This window comes from Heterodontus francisci, chromosome 14, assembly GCF_036365525.1.
Source record: "Heterodontus francisci isolate sHetFra1 chromosome 14, sHetFra1.hap1, whole genome shotgun sequence".
In the NCBI taxonomy this organism is placed as follows: domain Eukaryota; kingdom Metazoa; phylum Chordata; class Chondrichthyes; order Heterodontiformes; family Heterodontidae; genus Heterodontus; species Heterodontus francisci.
In genome coordinates this window covers 43,401,479-43,425,852 of record NC_090384.1, presented here as the reverse complement: position 1 = coordinate 43,425,852, position 24,374 = coordinate 43,401,479, and the positions used below count along the sequence as shown (strand labels likewise).

General features: G+C 47.0%; 1 protein-coding gene across 1 annotated transcript in view; it reads right to left on the bottom strand.

Annotated features, from left to right (window-relative positions):
- LOC137376904 (anoctamin-9-like) overlaps positions 1 to 24,374 on the bottom strand; it is a 346,229-nt gene that overhangs the window by 89,744 nt on the left and 232,111 nt on the right. The window contains exon 19 of the mRNA XM_068045861.1: positions 23,767 to 23,864. Within this exon, the coding sequence (XP_067901962.1) occupies positions 23,767 to 23,864 (98 nt within the window). The remainder of the gene's footprint in view (positions 1 to 23,766; positions 23,865 to 24,374) is intronic.

The following is a 24,374-nucleotide window of genomic DNA, read 5'->3' as shown; positions in this document are numbered from 1 at the left end:
TAATCCCATATTCCTACCACATCCCCACCTGTCCCTATATTTCCCTACCACCTACCTATACTAGGGGCAATTTATAATGGCCAATTTACCTATCAACCTGCAAGTCTTTGGCGTGTGGGAGGAAACCGGAGCACCCAGAGGAAACCCAAGCAGACACAGGGAGAACTTGCAAACTCCACACAGGCAGTACCCAGAATTGAACCCGGGTCGCTGGAGCTGTGAGGCTGCGGTGCTAACCACTGCGCCACTGTGCCGACAATATTGGTTACATGTGACTATACTTAAAGGCAGCCAGCACCTTTTATAGAGGAGATGCACTCAGACACCCAAGAACTGGCTGAAAGAGGAAGTGAGCGGATGCCAAGATTCTCCGATGCTGCACTGGAGGCCTTGGCACAGGCAGTAGAGAGGAGGGGGGACATCCTTTTTAAGCCAGGGGACAGGAAACCTTCCAGGCATATACTCAGAAGAGATTGTTGGGTAAGTCAATGCCAAGAACAATGCATCAAGGATATGGCTGCAAAACCAGAAAAAAAATCGATGATCCAACTAGAGTTAAGGTAAGAAGAGTGTTAAAATAATTTCTGATTACAGCTGTACAACTCACAGCTTCATTAATTACAACACTGACAGTCCTCAAAATACGATCATTCACTCCCTACAATTTCTGCAGCACACTTCACTATACCTCCATCATCTTATGCTCACACAGTCACCGCTATTACAACCCTTACTTACCCACAACTCACACAGAGACTAGCAGTTCTTCCATCATGATTGCCATATTCTGCAAACATCTCACAAGACTCTCACTAACACATTCCCCTCTTACTTGCAGGAGAGGGTCACTCCATGTGTTTGTCTCTTCTGCTTTTTCCCTCACTCCACACCTACAGATGTTTTCAATCGACTTCGTTCTCTCTGCTCTCTCTCACACTACAGCCTCACAGCTCCAGGGACCCGGGTTCGATTCCGGGTACTGCCTGTGTGGAGTTTGCAAGTTCTCCCTGTGTCTGCGTGGGTTTTCTCCGGGAGCTCCGGTTTCCTCCCACAAGCCAAAAGACTTGCAGGTTGATAGGTAAATTGGCCATTATAAATTGTCACTAGTATAGGTAGGTGGTAGGGAAATATAGAGACAGGTGGGGATGTTTGGCAGGAATGTAGGATTAGTATAAGTGGGTGGTTGATGTTCGGCACAGACTCGGTGGGCCGAAGGGCCTGTTTCAGTGCTGTATCTCTAATCTAAAAAAAAACTCTTCTCTCTCTCTTTCATTTTTGCTGTTCAGAAAGTCAATGCCAGCTACCTTGTATAGGAAGAGAAACTCAGCATTACTGAAAATACTGAAGATCAGTTGATGTGACTGGCACAAGCACCATCTCAGAAACTGATTTTGAATTTAGAGGATAAGTCAGAGGAGATAACTGCACATAGTGACTCACCAGTCATAAGTGCACAGGAGCTAGGACATGGGGATAGGGCATCAAAGGTGCCAGCTTGCCAGCAGGTGAGGCTGCATACTAGTTCTGCAGCATATCATTCAAATACAGACTTTGAGGGTCCTGGCTACCAAAGACAGTTCATGGGCATACACTGGGAAATGCTAGGGTACACAGGATAACCACCCAGAGAGCTTGCGCAAATGTAATGGAGCATGGAGGAGACTGGCTCCAACTTGTCTCAGGCTTTGTGCAGAACATGGAGACCATTTTGTCAAGCATAGACCAAATAATCAGCTCCATCAACGCTAGAGTGGAACCCGCCATTCTGTAGCATCTTATGACAGCTGTTCCAGCTACTATGGCAGCTCACACTGCTGGCATGGAAGCTCAGACAGTTGCTATCTTTGCTTTGAAGACTTGTTGAAAGAGGCTACCAGAGCATGACATCATTCCTGTATCAGGTTTTCCAGTACAGTCCCAGACATGCTGAGGCGCTACCGCAGGAAAATGACCTTGGCTCCATGAGAGGACCTGCTGACCTTTCCCAGGATGACAGAATGCCTGTTCCCCCACCAAATACTCTGCCAATGCTCTTGCTGGTGCCACGGCCATCCAGCCCAGACTGCTGCAGCCCATACCAGGATGCTGGGCCCTCTAGGCCCAAAGCAGCTCAAGGTCATCCTCCAAGACCATCTGGGATCCGCAATGAGAGCTAAGCAGCTTACAAGGTGCATGGGGAATATGAGGGTGACTTGATTACAGTGCAAAACACTTCAGATGCTGAAAAACTGAAATAAAAAAAGAAAATGCAGAAATACCCCTGGTCTGGTAGCATCTGTGAAGAGAAACAGAGTTAATGTTTCAGGTTGCTGAACTTTCACCAAATAAATCAGGATATCCACTCAAGAAGTTGCTCCAAATGTTGCCTGAGCATGCCGATTGTTTGCTTGATAATGTTCCTTGTGGCTGCCTGGCACTCGTGGTAGACCTCCTTAGCAGCAGGTGACATAGCTCAGTGACAGCTACCATGATGAAGCAAAGACTCCCCATATATTGTTCCTCAGTAAAGTTGATGTAGGAGAAATGTTTCCTGATAATCCTCTGTGGGTATAGCCTCCTGTTCAATGCGCTCCCTTTTCTAGCAGCTTCTCCTACTCTGTGCTGTCTTCCTGGTTGCTCCTCCTCATTCTCCAACCCAAAGGCAGCTCTGAGAGACCACACATGTTTGCAGCCAGACGATTTGTGAGGCAAAGAGCAACAACAAGTACAGAAAAATCTCTCTCTGTGCAAAGTGAACTTTCCAGAGTGGCAACACACTAAAAGAGCGAACAGAAGTCAAGCTGCAACTATCCTGTGAGTAATGCATACTGCATGATTCCTCCAAATAGCACTAGTGAGGTGGGGGGTTGGGGGTAGGGAGCGCATTCCTGCTTGTTAGCACCATGTTGTGCTATGTGAGGTCAACATGTGACGAGTGAAGTACTGGGGAAATCTAAATTGAATATGGAGACCACAAGAAGCATAGGACTTTAATTTACATGCATTATTCCTTACTTTGACTGTTAACGGTGTATGCTCCTGCCACTAGTTCAACCTCCTTTACTAATATGATGGGAAGTGCGTTTCTATCTGGAAGTGTGCATGTGCTTCTTGCCAGCCATATTTGGGGCTTAGTAGACAGATTAGCACCCAAAAAATAAGTGCTGTGCAGTCAGATTTATGGGCCTATGAAATAAACTGACAGCAGCGTCTATTTCATTTTTTACTAGACAAGGCAGTTGTAATCACGCAGGTTATATTGCGATAACCAGTACCCCTGGCAGTTCAATAGCACAGAATATGCTATGATATACTATGCCATTGGTGACTCAATCATACATTAAGTGACATCCTGTTATTCTGTTAATAGCACCCAGCCTCACAGAAGTCTATATTTTGAATGTACTTTCACTGCTTTCCTCCCTGAACCTCTGCACCGAAAGACTTCTCATCCTAGGTGATTTCGACCTCCATCTCAATCATCATGCTCCCTCTCCTCTGGGTTCACTTTCCACGCCTATCCTCTCTTAATTTCACCTTCCATGTAAACTCCCATATCACAGCCACCCGCTTGGCCTTGCCATCTCACGTGGCCTCAGTACCCGCATAGTATCAATCCAGATAAGGCCATCTCTGATCACTTCCTGGTATCATTCTCTATCCACACCCCTCAAAAATCCTACTTCCTTCTCTATCCACCCCTGGAAAAACTTCCCCCAATTCACTTACAACTACCTTCTCAAAATCCCAACTGTCTAGCCTTTCGCCCTCCACTCACCACAACATTTCTGCAGCTATTGATCTGCTCAATCACACCCTCACCTCCAACTTTGATGCCCTTGTCCCCATTAAAACCATTGCTCTGTCTTATCCTAGCTGTTCTCCAGGTATAACCCTCATCTCCGCTCCTTTAAGTCCAAGGGACACAGATATGAACAGATTTGGCAGACAATTGGTTTGACCATTCAACACCAGGTCTGGCTGGGCCACAGAAAGCACTATCGGGTTCTGCTCTCATCTGTGAAAACTACTCACTATTCCAGGATTATCCTCGAATGCAAAGGTAACACCTGGCTTCTTTTCTCTACTGCAAGCCACCTTCTTAAACCCCTCTCCCCTGTCTCCTCCACCCTCACCTCCAACCAAAAGTACAAGGAGCTCATGGTTTTCTTTGTTACCAAAATTGAGACCATTCAATCAGCTGCTTCTGCCACTTTCCTCCCTTCTCCTAGCCCACTGGGCCAAACTTCCTTTAAACCTCCCTCCGCCCTAGCCCTTATCTTGTATCTTTCTCTAGTTTCTCTTCTATCTTTTCTCACAGCCTCTCCAAGCTCATCTTGTCCATGAGATCCAATTCCCACTAAACTACTAACCACCCAAGCCCCCTTTCTGGCTTCTATGCTAGCTGTCATCATTCCTCTGTTCAAGAAACCAACCCTTGACCCCGCCGTCCTTGCCTACTAATAATCGATCTCCAACCTCCCTTTCCTCTCCAAAGTCCTTGAACATGTTGTCACCTCCCAAATTTGTGCTCATCTTTCCCACAACTCCATGTTTGAATCCCTCCAATCATGTTTCCGCCTCTGCCACAGTACTGAAAGGGTTCTTATCAAAGTCACAAATGACATCCTATGTGACTGTGACATAGGCAAGCTATTCCTCCTCGTCTTTTTCGAGCTGACTTCAACCTTTGAAACAGTTGATCACATAATTCTCCTACAACGCCTCTCCACTGTCATCCAGCTGGGTAGGACTCCATTTGCCTGGTTCTATTCTTATATATCTAATCATAGCCAGAGAATAACCATCAATGGCTTCTCTTCCCTTTCCTGCACAGTTACTTCTGGTGTTCCCCCAAGAAGCTGTACTTGGCCCCTCCTATATCTAATCTACATGCTGCCCCTCAGTGACACCATCTGAAAACAATGTTAGTTTCCACATATACACTGATGACACCCAACTTTACGTTACCATCACCTCTCTCAACCCCTTCACTGTCTCTAAATTATCAGACTTTTTGTCTGACATCCAGTATCAGATGAGCAGAAATTTCCTCCAATTAAATATTGGGAAGACTGAAGTCGTTGTCCTTGCCACAACTTTGTTCCCTCGCATCCGACTCCATCCCTCTTCCTGGTAGCTGTTTGAGGCTGAACCAGACTATTTACAATGTTACGACCAACCGCTCCAGTCAAAGCCCCCAATCAAAATATACAATTCTGATTGTGGTGGGAGAAACACACTGTTAATTCAATCCCGTCCCTCCACAGATAGCCTAACATATCATTTTAAACTTTCCAAATTAAGGACACAGCCAAATTGTACTACCTATTAACCCCCGAATGGGGCTAACCAAACCAATTGTCTTTAAATCAACAAATTAACTGTTTAATTAGAAAAGCTAAATTCTTAAACACTATGAAGATATAAACAACATTTAAAATAGAAAAAATTAGAGTCCTTGCAAATTTACAGTCCAATGTTGCTTGAAGTCCTCATAGCTGTCCGATGGGGGAAAGGTTCTTCCACAGTAGAACAGTCCGTAGTCTCATTCCAGCAGTAAGTGATGCTTTCCTTCTTGCAGCGATGGATTTCAACAATTAACAACTTGCAAACACTTTCAATAGAATCAATCTGACTTCAGAGTTTTTGGGGGATAAAATATTGTCACAGTCTAACTTCCCTTCCTTCAGTTTAAATTACCAGAGATCTCTGTTTTGACTTGACATTTTTTAAAGAATTTTGAGAGATAATAATAATTAAACAGACAAAATTCTCTTCCTTCAGTTTAAATGGCAGAGAGCTCTTCTTTCAGGTGCTAACACCAGCTGTCTGTCTGTGCTCTCTATTAGAACAGCCTGTCTTCAACTAAAAAGCCAGTTCAAAATTGAATTGTAACATTGTATATCCAGCCCTGGGTCCCTGAATGGTTGTTGCAGGGTAACCTGGATGCATTCTCTGAAGCTGGTTGGTTCCTTCTCCATATGGTTGTATCCAATGGCAACCAAAATGCATTTACTCTAACTCTTGAGGTTTGCTGGTTCTTAAAGCAGTACAGCTCCTATTCCAGCCTTAAAGACACACCACATATTCTCCATTGGAAATAAAAACTACAGGATCATGACAACAGCCTTGGTGTAATATGTGACCCCAAAATGAGCTTTCCATCACATATGCACACCATCACTAAGATCGCCTATTTACACCTCCGTAACATCGCCTAACTCCACCGCTGCCTCAGCTTTTCTGCTGCTGAAACACTCATCCATGCCTTTGTTTCACTTCTAGACTTGACTATTCTAATACACTCCTGCATTCTACCCTCCTTATTTTTTTTTATTTATTTAGAGATACAGCACTGAAACAGGCCCTTCGGCCCACCGAGTCTGTGCCTACCAGCAACCACCCATTTATACTAATCCTACATTAATCCCATATTCTCTACCACATCTCCACCATTCTCCTACCACCTACCTACACTAGGGACAATTTACAATGGCCAATTTACCTATCAACCTGCAAGTCTTTGGTGGTGGGAGGAAACCGGAGCACCCGGTGGAAACCCACGCAGACACAGGGAGAACTTGCAAACTCCACACAGGCAGTACCCAGAACTGAACCAGGGTCGCTGGAGCTGTGAGGCTGCGGTGCTAAACTTGAGGTCATCCAAAACACTGCTGCCTGTATGCTAACACGCACCAAATCCCATTCACCCATCACCTCTGTGCTCACTGGCCTACACTGGTTCCCAGTTAAACAACCTCAGTTTTAAAATTCTCATCCTTGTTTTCAAATCCCTCCATGTCTCACCACCCCCATCTCTGTAATCCCCTCCAGCCCGACAACTCTCCGAGATAACTGTGCTCCTCTATTTCCTTCCTGTTGGCCATCCCTGATTTTAATCATTCTATCATTGGTGGCTTTGCCTTCAGCTGTCTAGGCCCTAAACTCTGGAATTCCCTCCCGAAACCTCTCTTTCCTCCTTTAAAACCTACCTCTTTGACCAAGCTTTTGGTCATTTGCCCGAATATCACCTTATGCGGTTCTCTCTTACATGCCCTCTGAAATGGTCTAGCAAGCCACTCAGCTGTATTTAACCGCTACGCAGTCAATAAAAAGGAATGAAACCGGACAGACCACCCGCTATCGACCTAGGCACCGGAAACGACAATGGCAAACCCAGCCCCGTCGACCCTGCAAAATCCTCCTTACTAACACCTGGGGGCTTGTGCCAGAGTTGGGAGAGCTGTCCCACAGACTAGTCAAGCAACAGCCTGACATAGTCATACTCACGGAATCATAGCTGACAGACAATGTCCCAAACTCTGCCATCACCATCCCTGGGTATGACACGTCCCACCGACAGGACAGACCCAGCAGAGGTGGCAGCACAGTGGTATACAGTAGGGAGGGAGTTGCCCTGGGAGTCCTCGACATCAACTCCGGACCCCATGAAGTCTCATGGCATCAGATCAAACATGGACAAGGAAACCTCCTGCTGATGACCGCCTACCACCCTCCCTCAGCTGATGAGTAAGTACTCCTCCATGTTGAACACCACTTGGAGGAAGCACTGAGGGTGGCAAGGGCACAAAATGTACTCTGGGTGGGGGACTTCAATGTCCATCACCAAGAGTGGCTTGGCAGCACCACTACTGACCGAGCTGGCCAAGTCCTAAAGGCTAGACTGGGTATGCGGCAGGTGGTGAGGGAACCAAGAGGGGAAAACATACTTGACCTTGTCCTCACCAATCTGCCTGCCGCAGATGCATCTGTCCATGACAGTATTGGTAGGAGTGACCACCGCACAGTCCTTGTGGAGACGAAGTCCCGCCTTCAAATTGAGGATACCATCCTTCGTGTTGTGTGGCACTACCACCGTGCTAAATGGAATAGATTTCGAACAGATCTAGCAATGCAAAACTGGGCATCCATGAGGCGCTGTGGGCCATCAGCAGCAGTAGAATTGTACTCAACCACAATCTGTAACGACATGGCTCGGCATATCCCCCACGCTACCATTACCATCAAACCAGGAGACCACCGCTGGTTCAATGAAGAGTGCAGCAGAGCATGCCAGGAGCAGCACCAGGCATACCTCAAAATGAGGTGTCAACCTGGTGAAGCGACAACACAGGACTATCTGCGTGCCAAACTACGTAAGCAGCATGCGATAGACAGAGCTAAGCGATCCCATAACCAACGGATCAGATCTAAGCTCTGCAGTCCTGCCATATCCAGCCTTGAATGGTGGTGGACAATTAAACAACTAACTGGAGGAGGTATCTCCACAAATATCCCCATCCTCAATGATGGGGGAGCCCAGCACATCAGTGCGAAAGATAAGGCTGAAGAATTTGCAACAATCTTCAGCCAGAAGTGCCGAGTTGATGATCCAATTCGGCCCCGTCCTGAAGTCCCCAGCATCACAGATGCCATTCAGCCAATTCAATTCGCTCCGCGTGATATCAAGAAACGACTGAAGGCACTGGATACTGCAAAAGCCAAAGGCCCTGACAATATTCCGGCAATAGTACTGAAGACCTGTGCTCCAGAACTTCTTGTGCCCCTAGCCAAGCTGTTCCAGTACAGCTACAACACTGGCATCTACCCTGCAATGTGGAAAATTGCCCAGGTATGTCCTGTACACAAAAATCAGGACAAGTCCAACCCGGCCAATTACTGTCCCATCAGCTACACTCAATCATCAGTAAAGTGATGGAAGGTGGCATCAACAGTGCCATCAAGCGGCACCTGCTTAGCAATAACCTGCTCAGTAATACCCAGTTTGGATTCCGCCAGGGCCACTCAGCTCCTGACCTCGTTACAGCCTTGGTTAAAACATGGACAAATGAGCTGAACTCAATAGGTGAGGTGAGAGTGGCTGCCCTCGACATCAAGGCAGCATTTGACCGAATATGGCATCAAGGAGCCCTAACAAAACCGAGGTCAACGGGAATCAGGGGGAAAACCCTCCGCTGGCTGGAGTCATACCTAGCGCAAAGGAAGATGGTTGTGGTTGTTGGAGGCCAATCATCTCAGCTCCAGGACATCACTGCAGGAGTTCCTCAGGGTAGTGTCCTAGGCCCAACCATCTTCAGCTGCATCATCAATGACATTCATTCGATCATAAGGTCTGAAGTGGGGATATTCGCTGATGCTTGCACAATGTTCAGCACCTTTCGTGACTCCTCAGATACTGAAGCAGTCCGTGTAGAAATGCAGCAGGACTTGGACAATATCCAGGCTTGGGCTGATAAGTGGCAAGCAACATTCGCGCCACACAAGTGCCAGTCAATGACCATCTCCAACAAGAGAGAATCTAACCATCTCCCCTTGACATTCAATGGCATTACCATCGCTGAATCCCCCACTATAAACATCCTAAGGTCTACCATTGACCAGAAACTGAACTGGAGTAGCCATATAAATACCATGGCTACAAGAGCAGGTCAGAAGCTTGAATCCTGCGGTGAGTAACTCACCTCCGGACTCTCCAAAGCCTGTCCACCATCTACAAGACACAAGTCAGGAGTGTGATGGAATACTCTCCACATGCCTGGATGGCTGCAGCTCCAACAACACTCAAGAAGCTCAACACCATCCAGAACAAAGCAGTCTGCTTGATTGGCACCCCATCTACAAACATTCACTCCCTCCACTGACGCACAATGGCAGCAGTGTGTACCATCTACAAGATGCACTGCAGAAACTCACCAAGGCTCCTTAGACAGCACCTTGCAAACCTGCGACCTGTACCAACTAGAAGGACAAGGGCAGCAAATGCATGGGAACACCACCACCTGCAGGTTCCCTTCCAAGTCACGCACCATCCTGACTTGGAACTATATCGCCGTTCCTTCACTGTCGCTGTGTCAAAATCCTGGAACTCCCTTCCTAACAGCACTGTGGGTGTACCTACCCCACATGGACTGCAGCCGTTCAAGAAGGCAGATCACCACCACCTTCTCGAGGGCAATTAGGGATGGTCAATAAATGCTGGCCTAGCCAGCGATGCCCACATCCCATGAATGAATAAACAAAAACAGTGGCACTGCTGGATCTGAGACTGTTGGCCCGCTGATTGCCCAGCAGGGATGTTAGGCAGGACTTCCTGCCTCAAGGAGGTGTAAGTCCCGCCTAAGACCAGTTAAGGGCCTGGGGAGTGAAGAATCCTGGCGTGGCTCCCAGGCCCCGTGGAGGCAGGCTCACCACTGACTTTTCGGCCGTTGGGCGAGGCCTCCGCCTTACATAAAATTCCGGCCTTTCTAATCTTCCATGTGGCTGAGTTCCCAATGATGTAAATGACAACAATAACTTGTATTTATCTAGCATCTTTAATGTAATAAAACGTCTCAAAGCATTTCACAGAGGCATTATAAAACAAAATATGACATCAAGCCACTTTTTTTTTTGGTGGCACCTGCTGGGACTGCACCCAGCCAACAACAGCAAGAGGGACGATGGCCCGGGAACCAAGGTAGGTTTTGGGGGCCTCTCCAGAGACAATTGTCTGGGCCCTGGCGAGGCAAGGGGGGTTGGTTAGGTGGGGATGGGGAGTGTTATGCAGTGGGGGCGGTTATGCCGTGGGGGGAGGGGGGTGCCCAGTCATGAGGGTCCCGTCAGCCCGTAAGAAGGCCGACAGGTTTTACCTGGCAGCCATTCTGGAGGCCTTGGCTGCCCGGCCACCGCTGGTAAAATACCAGTGGGAGAAAGCCCTTAAGTGGCTGTTAATTGGCACTTAAGGGCCTTGATTAGCCTGGGGCAGGTAAGCCATTTCTCACCGGTGCCAACCCATGTAAAATTGCAGCAGGGGCGGGAAAGCTTCAGATACGGCACCCCCACCTCCTCCCCACTCAATTTTACAGCCCCTCCCCCGTCACCAGCCCGCTTGTGTGGGGGCCATAAAATTTGGCCTATATAGTGGCAAAAAAATGGCCATTGTTCAAAACAAATTGCACTGAATTGACAATATCACTCATGAGAGGCCATAATTTATCAGGCGGATACAGGATACTTTCCTTTGCATCTAATTCATGATGTACCTGATGGAGAGTGGATGATGGGGAAGTGTTAAAGGAGTTTTAGTCTGCCCCAATCCACATTGTAACTGATTAGTGGTTAATTCTGACACTGAGTCCTAAATGGGAAAATTCTCCATATGCTGATATTGATATCCGCCATACAACAGCACCAACATAATTATACAGCGCGGTTAATGTAATAAAACTTCCCAAGGTGAGCCACATAAGGCGATATTAGTGCAGATACCCAAAGACTTGATCAAAGAGGTAGGTTTTGGGAGTATCTTAAAGAAAGGAAGAGAGGTAGGGAGCTTTAGGGAGAGAGTTCCAGAGCTTAGGGCCTAGACAGCTGAAGCATAGCCACTAAAGGGGCTGGAGGGGGATTGTTTTTGGAATAGTTGGGCTGGATTTAGTTCTCCCCCAGGTCGGGGTCAATGGCAGGGTGTCTGAAGATGCCTCTGGGAGAGGGCCGCCACGCACCCAAATGCCGAGAGGGCCTGGTCTGATATTGCTGGCGGCGGAGAGGCTTCGTGGCGGCCCCCTGCCGCTCGTCGATGGGACACCATTTGCATATTCAAATAAATAAAAATTCATGAATTAATCATACTTACGTCACAGCCTGAGTTCCCGCTCTGATCTTTGGCCCGATGGCCAGCACTCCCACGCCTTTGGATCTCCATCCAGGGAAACAAGGCACCACACTGGTGGGGAGGTAAGTTTCTCAGTGCGGGGTGGGGGAACGGGGTCAAAGTAACATCACTGGTGTAGGGGATGGTGGGAAGGGTTGGAGGTTAAAGTTTATGCAGTTTGGTGGGGGAGGTCAGATTGTACAGGTAAGTGTTTTTTGAGGGGGGGGAGGGAGAGAGAAAATTAATAATTTCATGGTTATTGAGGGGTGGAAGAGGGGCAAAATAAATGTATTTAATTTTTTTAATTCGCTTTATCTTTAAATATTTAAATCTGCCTGTAGGGCTGGCAGCCCTTTAAAAAAAGGGCACAGACAGTTTATGCCATTGCTGGGGACAAACAGCCCACCCCCTCCACATGATCGGTGGGGGGAAGCCATTCAAATGAGCTGCTGAATGGATGATTGATTTGTTAAGAGCTGTTTTGGTACTGTGGTGGAGCGGAAACCTGATTGGATGGATTCAAACATGGAGTTCCAGGGAAGACGGGTAAGGATTTGGGAGGCGAAAACATGTTCAAGGACTTCGAAGAGGAAAGGGAAATTGGACACGGGCAGTAATTTGCAAAGTCGGTGAGGCCAAAGGTTGGTTTTTTGAGGAGAGGGGTAATGACAGCAGATCTAACGGAGAGAATGACAGAACCTGAACAGAGAGAACCATTAGCAATATCAGCTAACATGGGGATTAGGAAGAGAAGCTGAGTGGTCAGCAGTTTAGTGGGAATAGAGTTGAGGGAGCAGGAGGTGGGTCTCATGGACAAGCTGAGCTTGGAGAGGACATGAGGGCAGAAAGGAGAGAAACTGGTGGCTAGGGCAGGGGGTATATTTAGAGGAAGTTTGGCCCAGTGAGCTACTGGGAGGGAGAGAAGTGGCAGAGACAGCTGATCAGATAGTCTCAGTGTTAGTAACAAAGAAGTCAATGAGCTCTTCACACTTATGAGAACATAATGTTTGAGCTGAGGGTGGAGGAGACAGAAGAGGGGAGTGTAAGAAGTCTGTTTTCAGTACAGAAAGGAAGCCGGGGGTTATCTTTGCATTTCAGAGTGATCCTGGAATAGTGAGCAATTTCAGCAAATGACAGCACACAAGATCTTGATCAGAAAAAATGCATCATAATATTTTGTAAATGTTAAAACCTGAAGGTTACTCCTTTGACTGCATTATTCATACACATAAAAAATCAGCTTTGAGTGTCCAGTTAACTTCCCTCTTCTCACATGGCACATCTGCCTCCAACGTTATACCAGGTCTCCATGAATTCAAGTGCTTAGAAATTTATAGCATAGGGAGTCCTGACGTTGAGACCCACCACTTCTGTCACAGGTGATGTTGTAAAGGGCAGATGGATGCCTCCTGGGCACTGGAAGCATAGGATGGGACTCAGTATATTTAGGTCAAGTCTGCACTCCTGCCATTCTAATGTATTCTCATTGGATATGTGGAGGAAGTGTACGAGAAGAGCCATGAAATTTTGGTCACATGGTGCATTTCTCAGGATGAAACTGGGGCCATGCTTCCCTGGAAAAGTGTTGCACTTTTACATTAAAAATTCTGCATTCTAGTTCATGATGAGCTCTTTTATATTTCATAATTTACAGCTTTTTAATTTATTAAAGGAACAATTGTGACATTTAGATTTTCAAAAGAGGTACCTGACCTGGTCTTAGGCAAAGTTATCTCAACAGTCACTCTCCCACTGCTCCATTTCACAAAGGAATTCTATCTGCTTCAGTTCAGACACTGCACCCTATCCAACCTCCAACCCTTCCATAGCCACACTCTTTTCCAACCCAGTTCCTGTTGCCAATCTTCTCTCTTGTCAATTCAATGTGAGATTCTTCTTCCCTTCCAACCTCATTAAGTTGGTACTCAACTTCCCTGCTCAAGCTGGTTTGCTAATCTTGTGCTCCTCAGAATTCATGCTAGCACTCCAAGTTCATACTGGAGCTTCTCTTCCTCACTCCATCTCCATTAACACTGGTAGTCTTCATCCTCCCATACTCCAAAGCACCACACCCAGGTTCTCCCCTCTTCACTAAATCATGTTCTCAGCATCTTCTTCTTTCTTTCTCCCCTTCACTTTCCTCCTTGTCTTCACTACCATTCCCTCTTTCACTGACATTTATCCAATCCTTGATTTCTTCTCTCCTCTCCCAATTTTTTTCTTTTTGCCAGGTACTCTGCCTCTCCCTGCCCCATGCTGTATATTTTTCTTACTCCCCTCCCATTGGCATGCACTCTGCCTTCTCCCCCAACATTGCATTCTGTCCCCTCCCTTCCCTTTGCACTGCATTCTCTTCCCTCATCACACATTCTGCCCCCTTGCATCTGTCCCTTTATCTCTTGTCCTCTGTCTTCCTTTGCATTCTTTCCCCCTTGCTCTTCCTTTGAATTCTCATCACCTCTTTCTCCCCCTTTCCTTCTGTTACCTGTTCCCTCACTCCCTTTTCATTCTTTCCTGCCCTCACATTCTGGGCCCTTGCTCTTCTCTTGGATTCTCTCCTTGCTTGTTATCCTGTTACATTCTTCTCCACTTGCATTGCACCCCACCTTGTCCTCCCTTTACATACTCACTCTCCCCTTGCTCTCCCTTTATAGTCTTTTCTTTCCTTGCATTCTCTCCTCTCTTGCTCTACCCTTGCATCTTTTCTATCCTCACCACCCCCTTACATTATGTCCTGCTCTTACTATGGTTTTGCATTCTCTGCTTCTCTTGCCCTCCTCCTGCATTTTCTAGCTCCTCCTTACCTGAGTTCAGTAGCTAATGCATTGGACAAGCTCCAGTCCTTGTCTTTGCATGTTCCCAGTGCTAGGGCCACCTGTGCATACTGGAGACAGAAACACCTATTCTTACAAGAGTTCCTGTCTCAGGTATAGAGGATCCATTAGTGCAGGGAGCTTGGAGTTTACTCATTTGCCACCGGACACCAGGAGGATTAAGACAGATACACAGGGGGCCAGATTGTGTTGATTTGTATCAGTAAATTGACGCACTTACTAGACCCTAAAATGCTAACATCTGTATCAAACATTGATGGTTGGCATACATGTGCAGGTCACAGAGCATCCCACTCACTCACTTCCTTACAAACAATCACCCTATTAAAAGCCTGGTGTGGAATATTATGGATTGCTGCATGCACTTATCAACACCCCAACTATGCAGACAACCTGGGGTGACTACATTCCATGGTTATTGCAGTTAATAATCCCTTTTACTTTTCTTTTCTTTTATTAAGGTAACATAGCCCATAATAGCCAGGGGAAACAGGTCCCTCTCCATTCACATCATTAGAGTTCCTAAGGAAGGAGATAATAGAAAGAGTCAGAGAGGGGGGAAGTAGGAGAGCAAGTACCATTCGTTACTCTTCTTTTCTGTGCTCTGCTTTACCTATCAGCAAACTATGGCTGCAAAATTCAATAAAAGACCTGAAATAGGCTTGGGAAACGTGATGCCTGATTAACCCGTACGGGTTGCTTCCAATGTAGGCAGCATACAAACGTCATAAGGCCTGCTCATTTAAATGATTGTAGCATGCAACTAATACTAAGCGCGCTTCTAAGTGACTACACACCTAAGCAGGGGGTGCAAAATCATGACAGACTATCATGAGTTCAAGCTAGCCTGCATTACTTAAAGTCAGCCTGCACTGCTTAAAGGGGAGGTACATTCTGACTGGAGCAGGTAATGGAAATCATTGTAAGTGAGTTTGCCCTGGGAAAGACAAAAAAATGGCACAACATGGCAGAGAGAATGATCCAAGACTTCCTGATGCTGCATTGCAGGCCTTGGTTGATGAGGTGCAGAGGAGGAGAGATATCATCTACCCACAAGGGGCCCGGAGGACCTCCAGACCAAAGGCAGTGGGACCAGATAGCTATGGAGGTCACTGCCAGACGTCTAGCTCCAGGGACCTGGATGCAGTGCTGCAAAAAGTTCAATGATCTCACACAAGTGGTCAACGTCAGTAAATGCATCTTCAAATGCCGTATCCCACCAACTAGCCCTCAGACACTGCTCAATGAACCCCCATCACTCACCTGTCAACAATCTCTATCAATCACAACTCACAACCAACAGTCATAACTTCACCTCACCCTTGCACATTGAGCACTGCTGCAAGCCTCACACCCAGATCTCACAGCTTCCACACACTGCCAGCTATTCAACCATGACAGCCACATCATCCAAGCACATTGCACCACACATACTGGCACATTTCCCTCTCTCTTGCAAGAGAAAATGGCGCAGAACCAGACATAGCAGCAGCTAACTGGTGGGGGACAGGCACAGTTGCATATCCTTACCCCAATGGAGGAGACAGTGATTGTCATCATTGGAGCAGCCATGACTAAGGTCATGGCCAGAAGCGGGGCTAAAACTATCAAAGATGAAGGTATGCTCATATCTAATCCTCCTTCCCACTTTCACTTTATTCCACTATCTCTTCTGATTTACAAACTGCAGACAGCGTAAGCATGCACCTCTTAATTTTTCCCATCCCTCATGACAAACCTAGCTTTGGACCTTTCTCCTTGGTGGAAGAGAGAGATGGAGCAGCAGGCAGACAGTATTGAAGAAGAAACACCATCACTTGCTCTCACATTCATAATCACCAGCTCAGATACTGACATTGTGCAAATTTTAAAGCATAGCTTAGAAGCAGGATCTGCACTAGTGAGACACTGGGCACGAGTGGGCTCTATCCAGGGCAGTAGCCAAGGGTTGCACAGGTGTCACCTTGCTGGAGGGCGCATGCACAGGAGTTCTGCTGCAGAGGACTCAGATGAGGACTTTGATGGAGCGGTGTACAGAAGGCGGCTGATGGATATGCACACTGAAATGCTTGGTGCATTGGTAGGCCTCAAAGAAAGCTTGCAGCCAAGGTCAAGGAGCAGGGAGGAGCTTGAAGCCCATCCTCTCCAATGTGGAAGTAGAGGCCAACTCCATAAGAACACATGCAGACACATCCGTGGTACAATGTCTGATAGCTGATGTCTCAGCTTCCATTGCAGCACAAGCAGAAGCCACCTAGTGTCTGGGTACTGCAATAGAAGCTCAGACTGAAGTCATGCAAGCTCAGACTTATATTCCCCACTCTACCATTACCAACAAGCCACGGGACCAGCCCTGGTTCAATGGGGAATCCATGAGAGCATGGCAGGAACATCAGTTGGCTTACCTAAACAAAAGGCACCATCCTGGTGAAGCTGCAACACAGGACTACACGCACACTAAACAGCAGAAGCAGCATGCTACAGATAGAGCTAAGTGATTCCACAACAAATGGATCAGATGAAAGTTCTACAGTCCTGCCAAATCAGTTGTGATTGCTGGTATATAATTGAACAACTAACGGAAAGAGGTCCATGAACATCCACATCCTTAATGATGGTATAGCCCAGCATGTCAGTGCAAAAGACAAAGCTGAACGAGTTGCAACCATCTTTGGCCAGAAGTGCCAAGTGGATGATCCATCTTGGCCTCCTTGTGAGGACCCACCATCACAGATGCCATGCTTCATTCAATTCAATTCACTCCAAATGATATCAGGAATGAGCTGAGCAGACCAGATACAGCAAAAACTATGCACCCGACAATATCCTGGCTGTACTGCAAAAGTCCTGAGCTCCAGAACTCGCTGCACTTCTAGCCAAGCTATTCCAGTATAGCTACAGCACTGGCACCTACCTGACAAAGTGGAAAATTTCCCAGTTAGGTCCTTTTCATCAAAATGCAGGATGCATCCAATCTGGCCAACTGATGCCCCATCAGTCTATTTTCAATCAATATCAAAGTGATAGAAGGTGGCATTGACAATGCTATCAAGCGGAAATTGCTCAGCAATAAGCTGCTCAAGGATGCCCAGTTTGGGTCTCGCGAGGACCACTTGGCTCATTACAGCCTTCACTCATAAATGCACAAAAGAACAGAAATCCAGAGATGAGGTGAGAGTGACCGCCCTTGACATCAAGGCAGCATTTGACAGAGTGTGGCATCAAGGAGACTGAGTAAAATTGACGCCAATGGGAATAAGGGGGAAATCTCTCCAGTGGCTGGAACCATATCCAGCACAAAGGAAGATGGTTGTGGTTGTTGGAGGCCAATTATCTCAGTTCAAGACATCGCTGCAGGAGTTCCTCAGGGCAGTGCTTTGGGCTCAGCCATCTTCAGCTCCTTCATCAATGACCTTCCCTCCATCATAAGGTCAGGAGTGGGGATGTTCACTCATGATTGTACAATTTCCAGTACTATTCACAGCTCCTCAGATAATGAAGCAGTGCTTGCCCGCATGCAGCAAGACCTGGACAACATTTAGGCTTGGGCTGATAAGTGGCAAGTAACATTTGTGCCACACAAGTGCCAGGTAATGACTGTCTCCAACAAGAGAGTCTAGCAGCTCCCTTTGACATTCACAATGATATTGCCATTGCTGAATCCTACTCCATCAACATCCTAAAAGTCACCACCAGAAAGTTAACTGGCCCAGTCATATAAATACTGTGGCTACAAGAGCAGGTCAGAGAATGGGTATTCTGCAGTGAGTAAATCACCTACTGGCTCCCAAAAGCCTGTCCACCATCTACAAGGCACAAGTATGCAGTATGATGGATGTCTCCGCTTGTCTGGATGACTGCAGCCCCAACAACACTCAAGACCATCCAAGACGAAGCAACCTGCTTGACTGGCACCCCATCCACCGCCTTAAGCATTCACTTGCTCCACCACCAGCACAATGTGGCTGCAGTGTGTACCATCTACAAGCATCCAATGCTTCTTCAACAGCACCTTCCAAACCCACAAGCTCTACCACCTAGAAGAAAAGGCCAGCTGGTGCATGGGAACACCATCACCTGCAAATTCCCTTCATGTCACACACCATTCTGACTTGGAAATATATGGGAATGTTCCTGCATCGTTGCTGGGTCAAAATCCTGGAACATCCCATCTAACAGCACAGTGGATGTACCTACACTTACAGGATTGCGTTGGTTCAGCACCACCTTCTCAAGGGCACCTAGAATACGGCCATAGATGCTGGCCTTGTCAGCAACATCCACATCCCATGAACAACAAAGAAAAGCTGCTCTCATGCAATCTCAGCTTGTTGCCACAAAGACAAAGGCTGCTGTCACCTTAGCTGCGGATAACAGTGTTCAAAGAGGCTTGCAGGGTATCATAGCTGTCCAGCAATCTGTGCTCGAGGATTACTGAGGTGCTAGCCCAGGAGAGTGGCAGTCGTTCCATGGAGTATGAACCAGCTATCTTCTCTCAGGATGACAGTATTTATTCTCCCACCAGTGCCACTCCGCCACTGCCCTTGCTGTTGCTTGTCAGCCAGCCAGCTCAGACTGCTACCGTCCATGTCGAGGTGGTGCAGTTTGAAGCTGGGCCTTCTAGGGCTGCTTGAGGCTGTCATGCAAGGAAATCTGCAGTCTCTGCTGCTTCCACCAGCTGTGTTGCAGCCATTGGAGTAGCAACACATGGAAGCAGTAGGACAGGCAAAGGCACGCGGAAGACAGGCACTAAGGGAATACTTAAGGGTGGTTATTTGACGTTTGTATGCAATATGGCAACGTTTGATTTATGAATTTGGTTTAAAATGTTTGTTTTGCTGTGGCTTTTATTTTAATATTGAGGATGCTGTGATGGTCAGTAACAGAGGGAAAATAAGGTGTGAGACTCAGTGAATGGGGAATAGTGGGTGTGTTCACTGACTCATCCAACTGCAGTACCAATCATGGACAGCCCAGCTGGAAAGGGACTGTGTTGGTTGCCTCCTCCTCCTCCTCCTCTTCTTCTACCTCTCCTCCTTCCTCCTCCTCCTCCTCCTGCTCCTCATCTGATTGCTGTATGGCTGGTGGCAAGGGCACGCCTTTGTGATGACAAGGTTGTGGAGCATGCAGCAAACCATGACGAATCCTGACACATGCTCTGCTGAGTCTTCTGAGTGGTCTAGGCAGCAGAAGTGTTGTTTAAGCACCCCAAAGGTCTGTTCAATCACATTTCGCATGGCAGTGCATATGTGTAGGTTAGGCACCAGAGCCATGAGCCAATGTGGCCAGCAGATAGCACTTAACCCAATAGCCATCCTCTGGTTTGTCATGTCGGGTCAAAAGCAGATGGTGCAGCAGACAGCTGCAGAATAGAAGGATGATGACTCCTGCCTGGATACCGGGCACTGATCTGCATGATACGCTGCATATGATCACACACCTGTTGGATGTTGAGGGAAAGGAATCCATTCAAGAACACAGAACATAGAACAGTACAGCACAGTACAGGCCCTTCGGCCCACGATGTTGTGCCGAACATTTAACCTACTCTAATATCAAACTAACTACCTACCCTTCATTCTACTATCGTCCATGTACCTATCCAAGAGTCGCTTAAATGCCCCTAATGTATCTGCTTCTACTACCACCGCTGGCAGTGCATTCCACGCACCCACCACTCTCTGTGTAAAGAACCTACCTCTGACATCTCCCCGAAACCTTCCTCCAATCACTTTAAAATTATGCCCCCTGGTGATAGCCTTTTCCGCCCTGGGAAAAAGTCTCTGGCTATCCACTCTATCTATGCCTCTCATCATCTTGTACCCCTCTATCAAGTCACCTCTCATCCTTCTTCGCTTCAATGAGAAAAGCCCTAGCTCCCTCAATCTTTCTTCGTAGGACATGACCTCCAGTCCAGGCAGCATCCTGGTAAATCTCCATTGCACCCTCTCTAAAGCTTCCACATCCTTCCTATAATGAGGCGACCAGAACTGAACACAATATTCCAAGTGTGGTCGAACCAGGGCTTTATAGAGCTGCAGCATAACCTCGCGGCTCTTAAACTCAATTCCCCTGTTAATGAAAGCCAACACACCATACGCCTTCTTAACAACTTGGGTGGCAACTTTGAGCGATCTATGGACATGGACCCAAGATCCCTCTGTTCCTCCACACTACCAAGAATCCTGTCTTTAAACCTATATTCCGCATTCAAATTCGACCTTCCAAAATGAATCACTTCACACTTTTCTAGGTTGAACTCCATCCGCCACTTCTCAGCCCAGCTCTACATCCTGTCAATGTCCCGTTGCAACCTAGAACAGCCTTCCACACTATCCACAACTCCAGCAACCTTCGTGTTATCGGCAAACTTGCTAACCCAGCCTTCCACATCCTCATCCAAGTCATTTATAAAAATCACAAAGAGCAGAGGTCCCAGAACAGATCCTTGTGGAACACCACTGGTCACCGAGCTCCATGCTGAATACTTTCCATCTACTACCACCCTCTGACTTCTATGGGCCAGCCAATTTTGTATCCAGACAGCCAGCTTTCCCTGAATCCCCTGCCTCCTTACTTTCCGAATGAGCCTACCATGGGGAACCTTATCAAACGCCTTGCTAAAATCCATATACACCACATCCACTGCTCTTCCTTCATCAATGTGTTTTGTCACATCTTCACAGAATTCAATAAGGCTTGTGAGGCATGACCTGCCCCTCACAAAGCCATGCTGACTGTCTCTAATCAAACCATGCTTTTCCAAATAATCATAAATCCTGTCTCTCAGAATCCTCTCCAATAATTTGCCCACTACCGACGTAAGACTGACTCGTCTATAATTCCCAGGGTTATCCCTATTCCCTTTCTTGAACAAGGGAACAACATTTGTCATCCTCCAATCATCCGGTACTACTCCAGTGGACAGTGAAGATGCAAAGATCATCGCCAAAGGCGCAGCAATCTCTTCCCTCGCTTCCCGTAATATCCTTGGGTATATCCCGTCTGGCCCTGGGGACTTATCTGTCCTCATATCATTCAAAATTTCCAGCACATCCTCCCTCTTAACCTCAACCTGTTTGAGCATATCAGCCTGTTCCACGCTGTCCTCACAAACGACCATGTCCCTCTCACTAGTGAATACTGAAGCAACGTATTCATTTAGGACCTCCCCTACCTCCTCCGACTCCAGGCACAAGTTCCCTCCACTATCCCTGATCGGCCCTACCCTCACTCTGGCCATCCTCTTGTTCCTCACATAAGTGTAGAACGCCTTGGGATTTTCCTTAATCCTACCCGCCAAGACTTTTTCATGTCCCCTTCTAGCTCTCCTAAGTCCATTCTTCAGTTCCTTCCTGGCTACCTTGTAACCCTTTAGAGCCCTGTCTGATCCTTGCTTCCTCAACCTTAAGTAAGCTTCCTTCTTCCTCTTGACTAGCTGTTCCACGTCTCTTGTCATCCAAGGTTCCTTCACCCTACCATCCCTTCCCTGCCTCATCGGGACAAACCTATCCAGCAGTCGCAGCAAGTGCTCCCTAAACAATCTCCACATTTCTGTCGTGCATTTCCCTGAGAACATCTGTTCCCAATTTATGCTCCCCAGTTCCTGCCTAATAGCATTGTAATTCCCCCTCCACCAATTAAATATTTTCCCATCCCGTCTGCTCTTGTCCCTCTCCATGACTATAGTAAAGGTCAGGGAGTTGTGATCACGATCACCGAAATGCTCTCCCACCGAGAGGTCTGCCACCTGGCCTGGTTCGTTGCCAAGCACCAAGTCCAACATAGTCTCCCCTGCAGTCGGCCTATCTACATACTGCGTCAGGAAACCTTCCTGGACACACCTGACAAAAACTGCTCCATCCAAACTATTTGCACTAAGGAGGTTCCAATCAATATTAGGGAAGTTGAAGTCACCCATGACAACAACTCTGTTACTTCTGCACCTTTCCAAAATCTGCCTCCCAATCTGTTCCTCCATGTCTCTGTTGCTATTGGGGGGTCTATAGAAAACTCCCAACAAAGTGACTGCTCCTTTCCTGTTTCTGACTTCCACCCATAATGACTCAGTAGACAAACCCTCCTCAACGACCTCCCTTTCTGCAGCTGTGATACTATCCCTGATTAACAGTGCCACTCCCCCACCTCTTTTACCTCCCAAAGTTGTGTACATCTCAGAACTGACAGGCGTCACCTGCAAAGCAACATGAGAGCAATCAGGGGTGCCCTGCACAGTGAGGAAGCCTGCAATCCTGACGAAATGATGTGTTTTCTCTGCTTGCTTCTCTTTGGCAAGAGAGAACACAATTTATTCAGCTGTCATGGTATACAGCGTCTCAGTTCCTCCCTTATGCAATAGTGGATGCCAAGCTAGGACATGTTACAAATATTGCCTGGTCGAGAGAGGAAAGATACAAATGCATAAAAGTACATAGCACAGTCACCTTCACAGCCACTCACAATGCTGTTCTCGTCCTGCTCCAAGGCTGAAGTTGTGGCTGCGGCAGGTGGCAGATTTCAGCAGGACCTGCTCAGTGACACAGAGATGTCTCACACACAATTCCTCGCTGAGGTTCAGGTAGGAGAATTGTACCCTGAGTACCCTGGGTCGAATGGCCTCCTGCTGAAGCCCTTCACCCCCTTCTTCTCTTTCCTCTTCCAGCAGCTTGTCCTGATCTGTTTTGCCTCTACTCATTCTTCCTGTCATGCTAGGCCAAGGGGGATGCAAACCACTACACCCATACAGGGGCAAGTGGTTTGTGCAGAATCATTGAAGTTACAACTAAGTTCTTCAGCACATGCCACACCACTCCCTGTAGACATTAGGAACTTTAAACAACTCTGAAAACCACCAAACACTTCTGCAATCACAAATAGAGACAGGAGACTCACCTGAAACTGGTTGATGATCCTAAAAAAAAAACACAGGTGGGAGAGGGTCTTTCATGCTGCTAAAATTGTGATCAGCTAAGAGAGGGGGGTTAGTTGGCATGTGGAGCTCCAAAATGGAGCACTGGCATCAAATCATGCCTTGTCCCTCAGTGGGATGGTACATTTTAATATAACTTTACAAATAACTGAACCATTGATGTCAGAGGATGTCACAATATAATCTTGTGTTTGACTGGTCCCAAGGTGCAACAGCAAGTCACAAAGATAACTGACTGTCCAATAGAGTCCTTAATGGTTCAACATGTCAGCACAAAACTGAATCAGCCCAGAGTAGTGTGTTATCCTGTATGTAACACATTCTGGCTTGTATGTTACAAATTGATTTACTGCTGATGAAGGTAAACTTACGGGACAGCATACTCCATGCTGGTGCTTAGTAGTTGTTTCAACACCATAACAATTGACATTTGAATGAAGAGGTCAGTCATGCAGCCACTTGGATGACACTAGGAAGAAAGAGAACACAGGTGTCAACCATTGTTCCATTCATAAGCTTGTTCACAGAGTTATAAGGGACAATTTTTACCCTCCAGATCTTGAAAAAACTGGATGGGTAGGCAGGCAGTCTATGAAAAGAAGCCCAATGCATAGCTATGAAACAGGATCTGTGGGCAAGTGATTGAATGGTACAGTACCCAGTCTCTATGCTGCTGCATAAAGATGGCCCCTGTTCTGTAGAGTAGCAGGGTGTCGTTCTAGCAGCAGGTGGTGACCAAGGTCAACAGCTGCAAGATCTGAGAACAGAAGCAGAAGATGATGATCTACTTTAAGGAATGTGGCTAGGTAATATCACCCAACAATATTATATACCAGGTAAATGGTCCCAGATAGTATTCCACAGTGTTGTCTGTCAATTTGTTCAGCATTTACTGTTTGCCTATATTAAGCTCTCACTGAATCTTGTAGCTATTTCATTGCACATTTCTGTGCACCTGCATCTCAGTAGGGCACACATT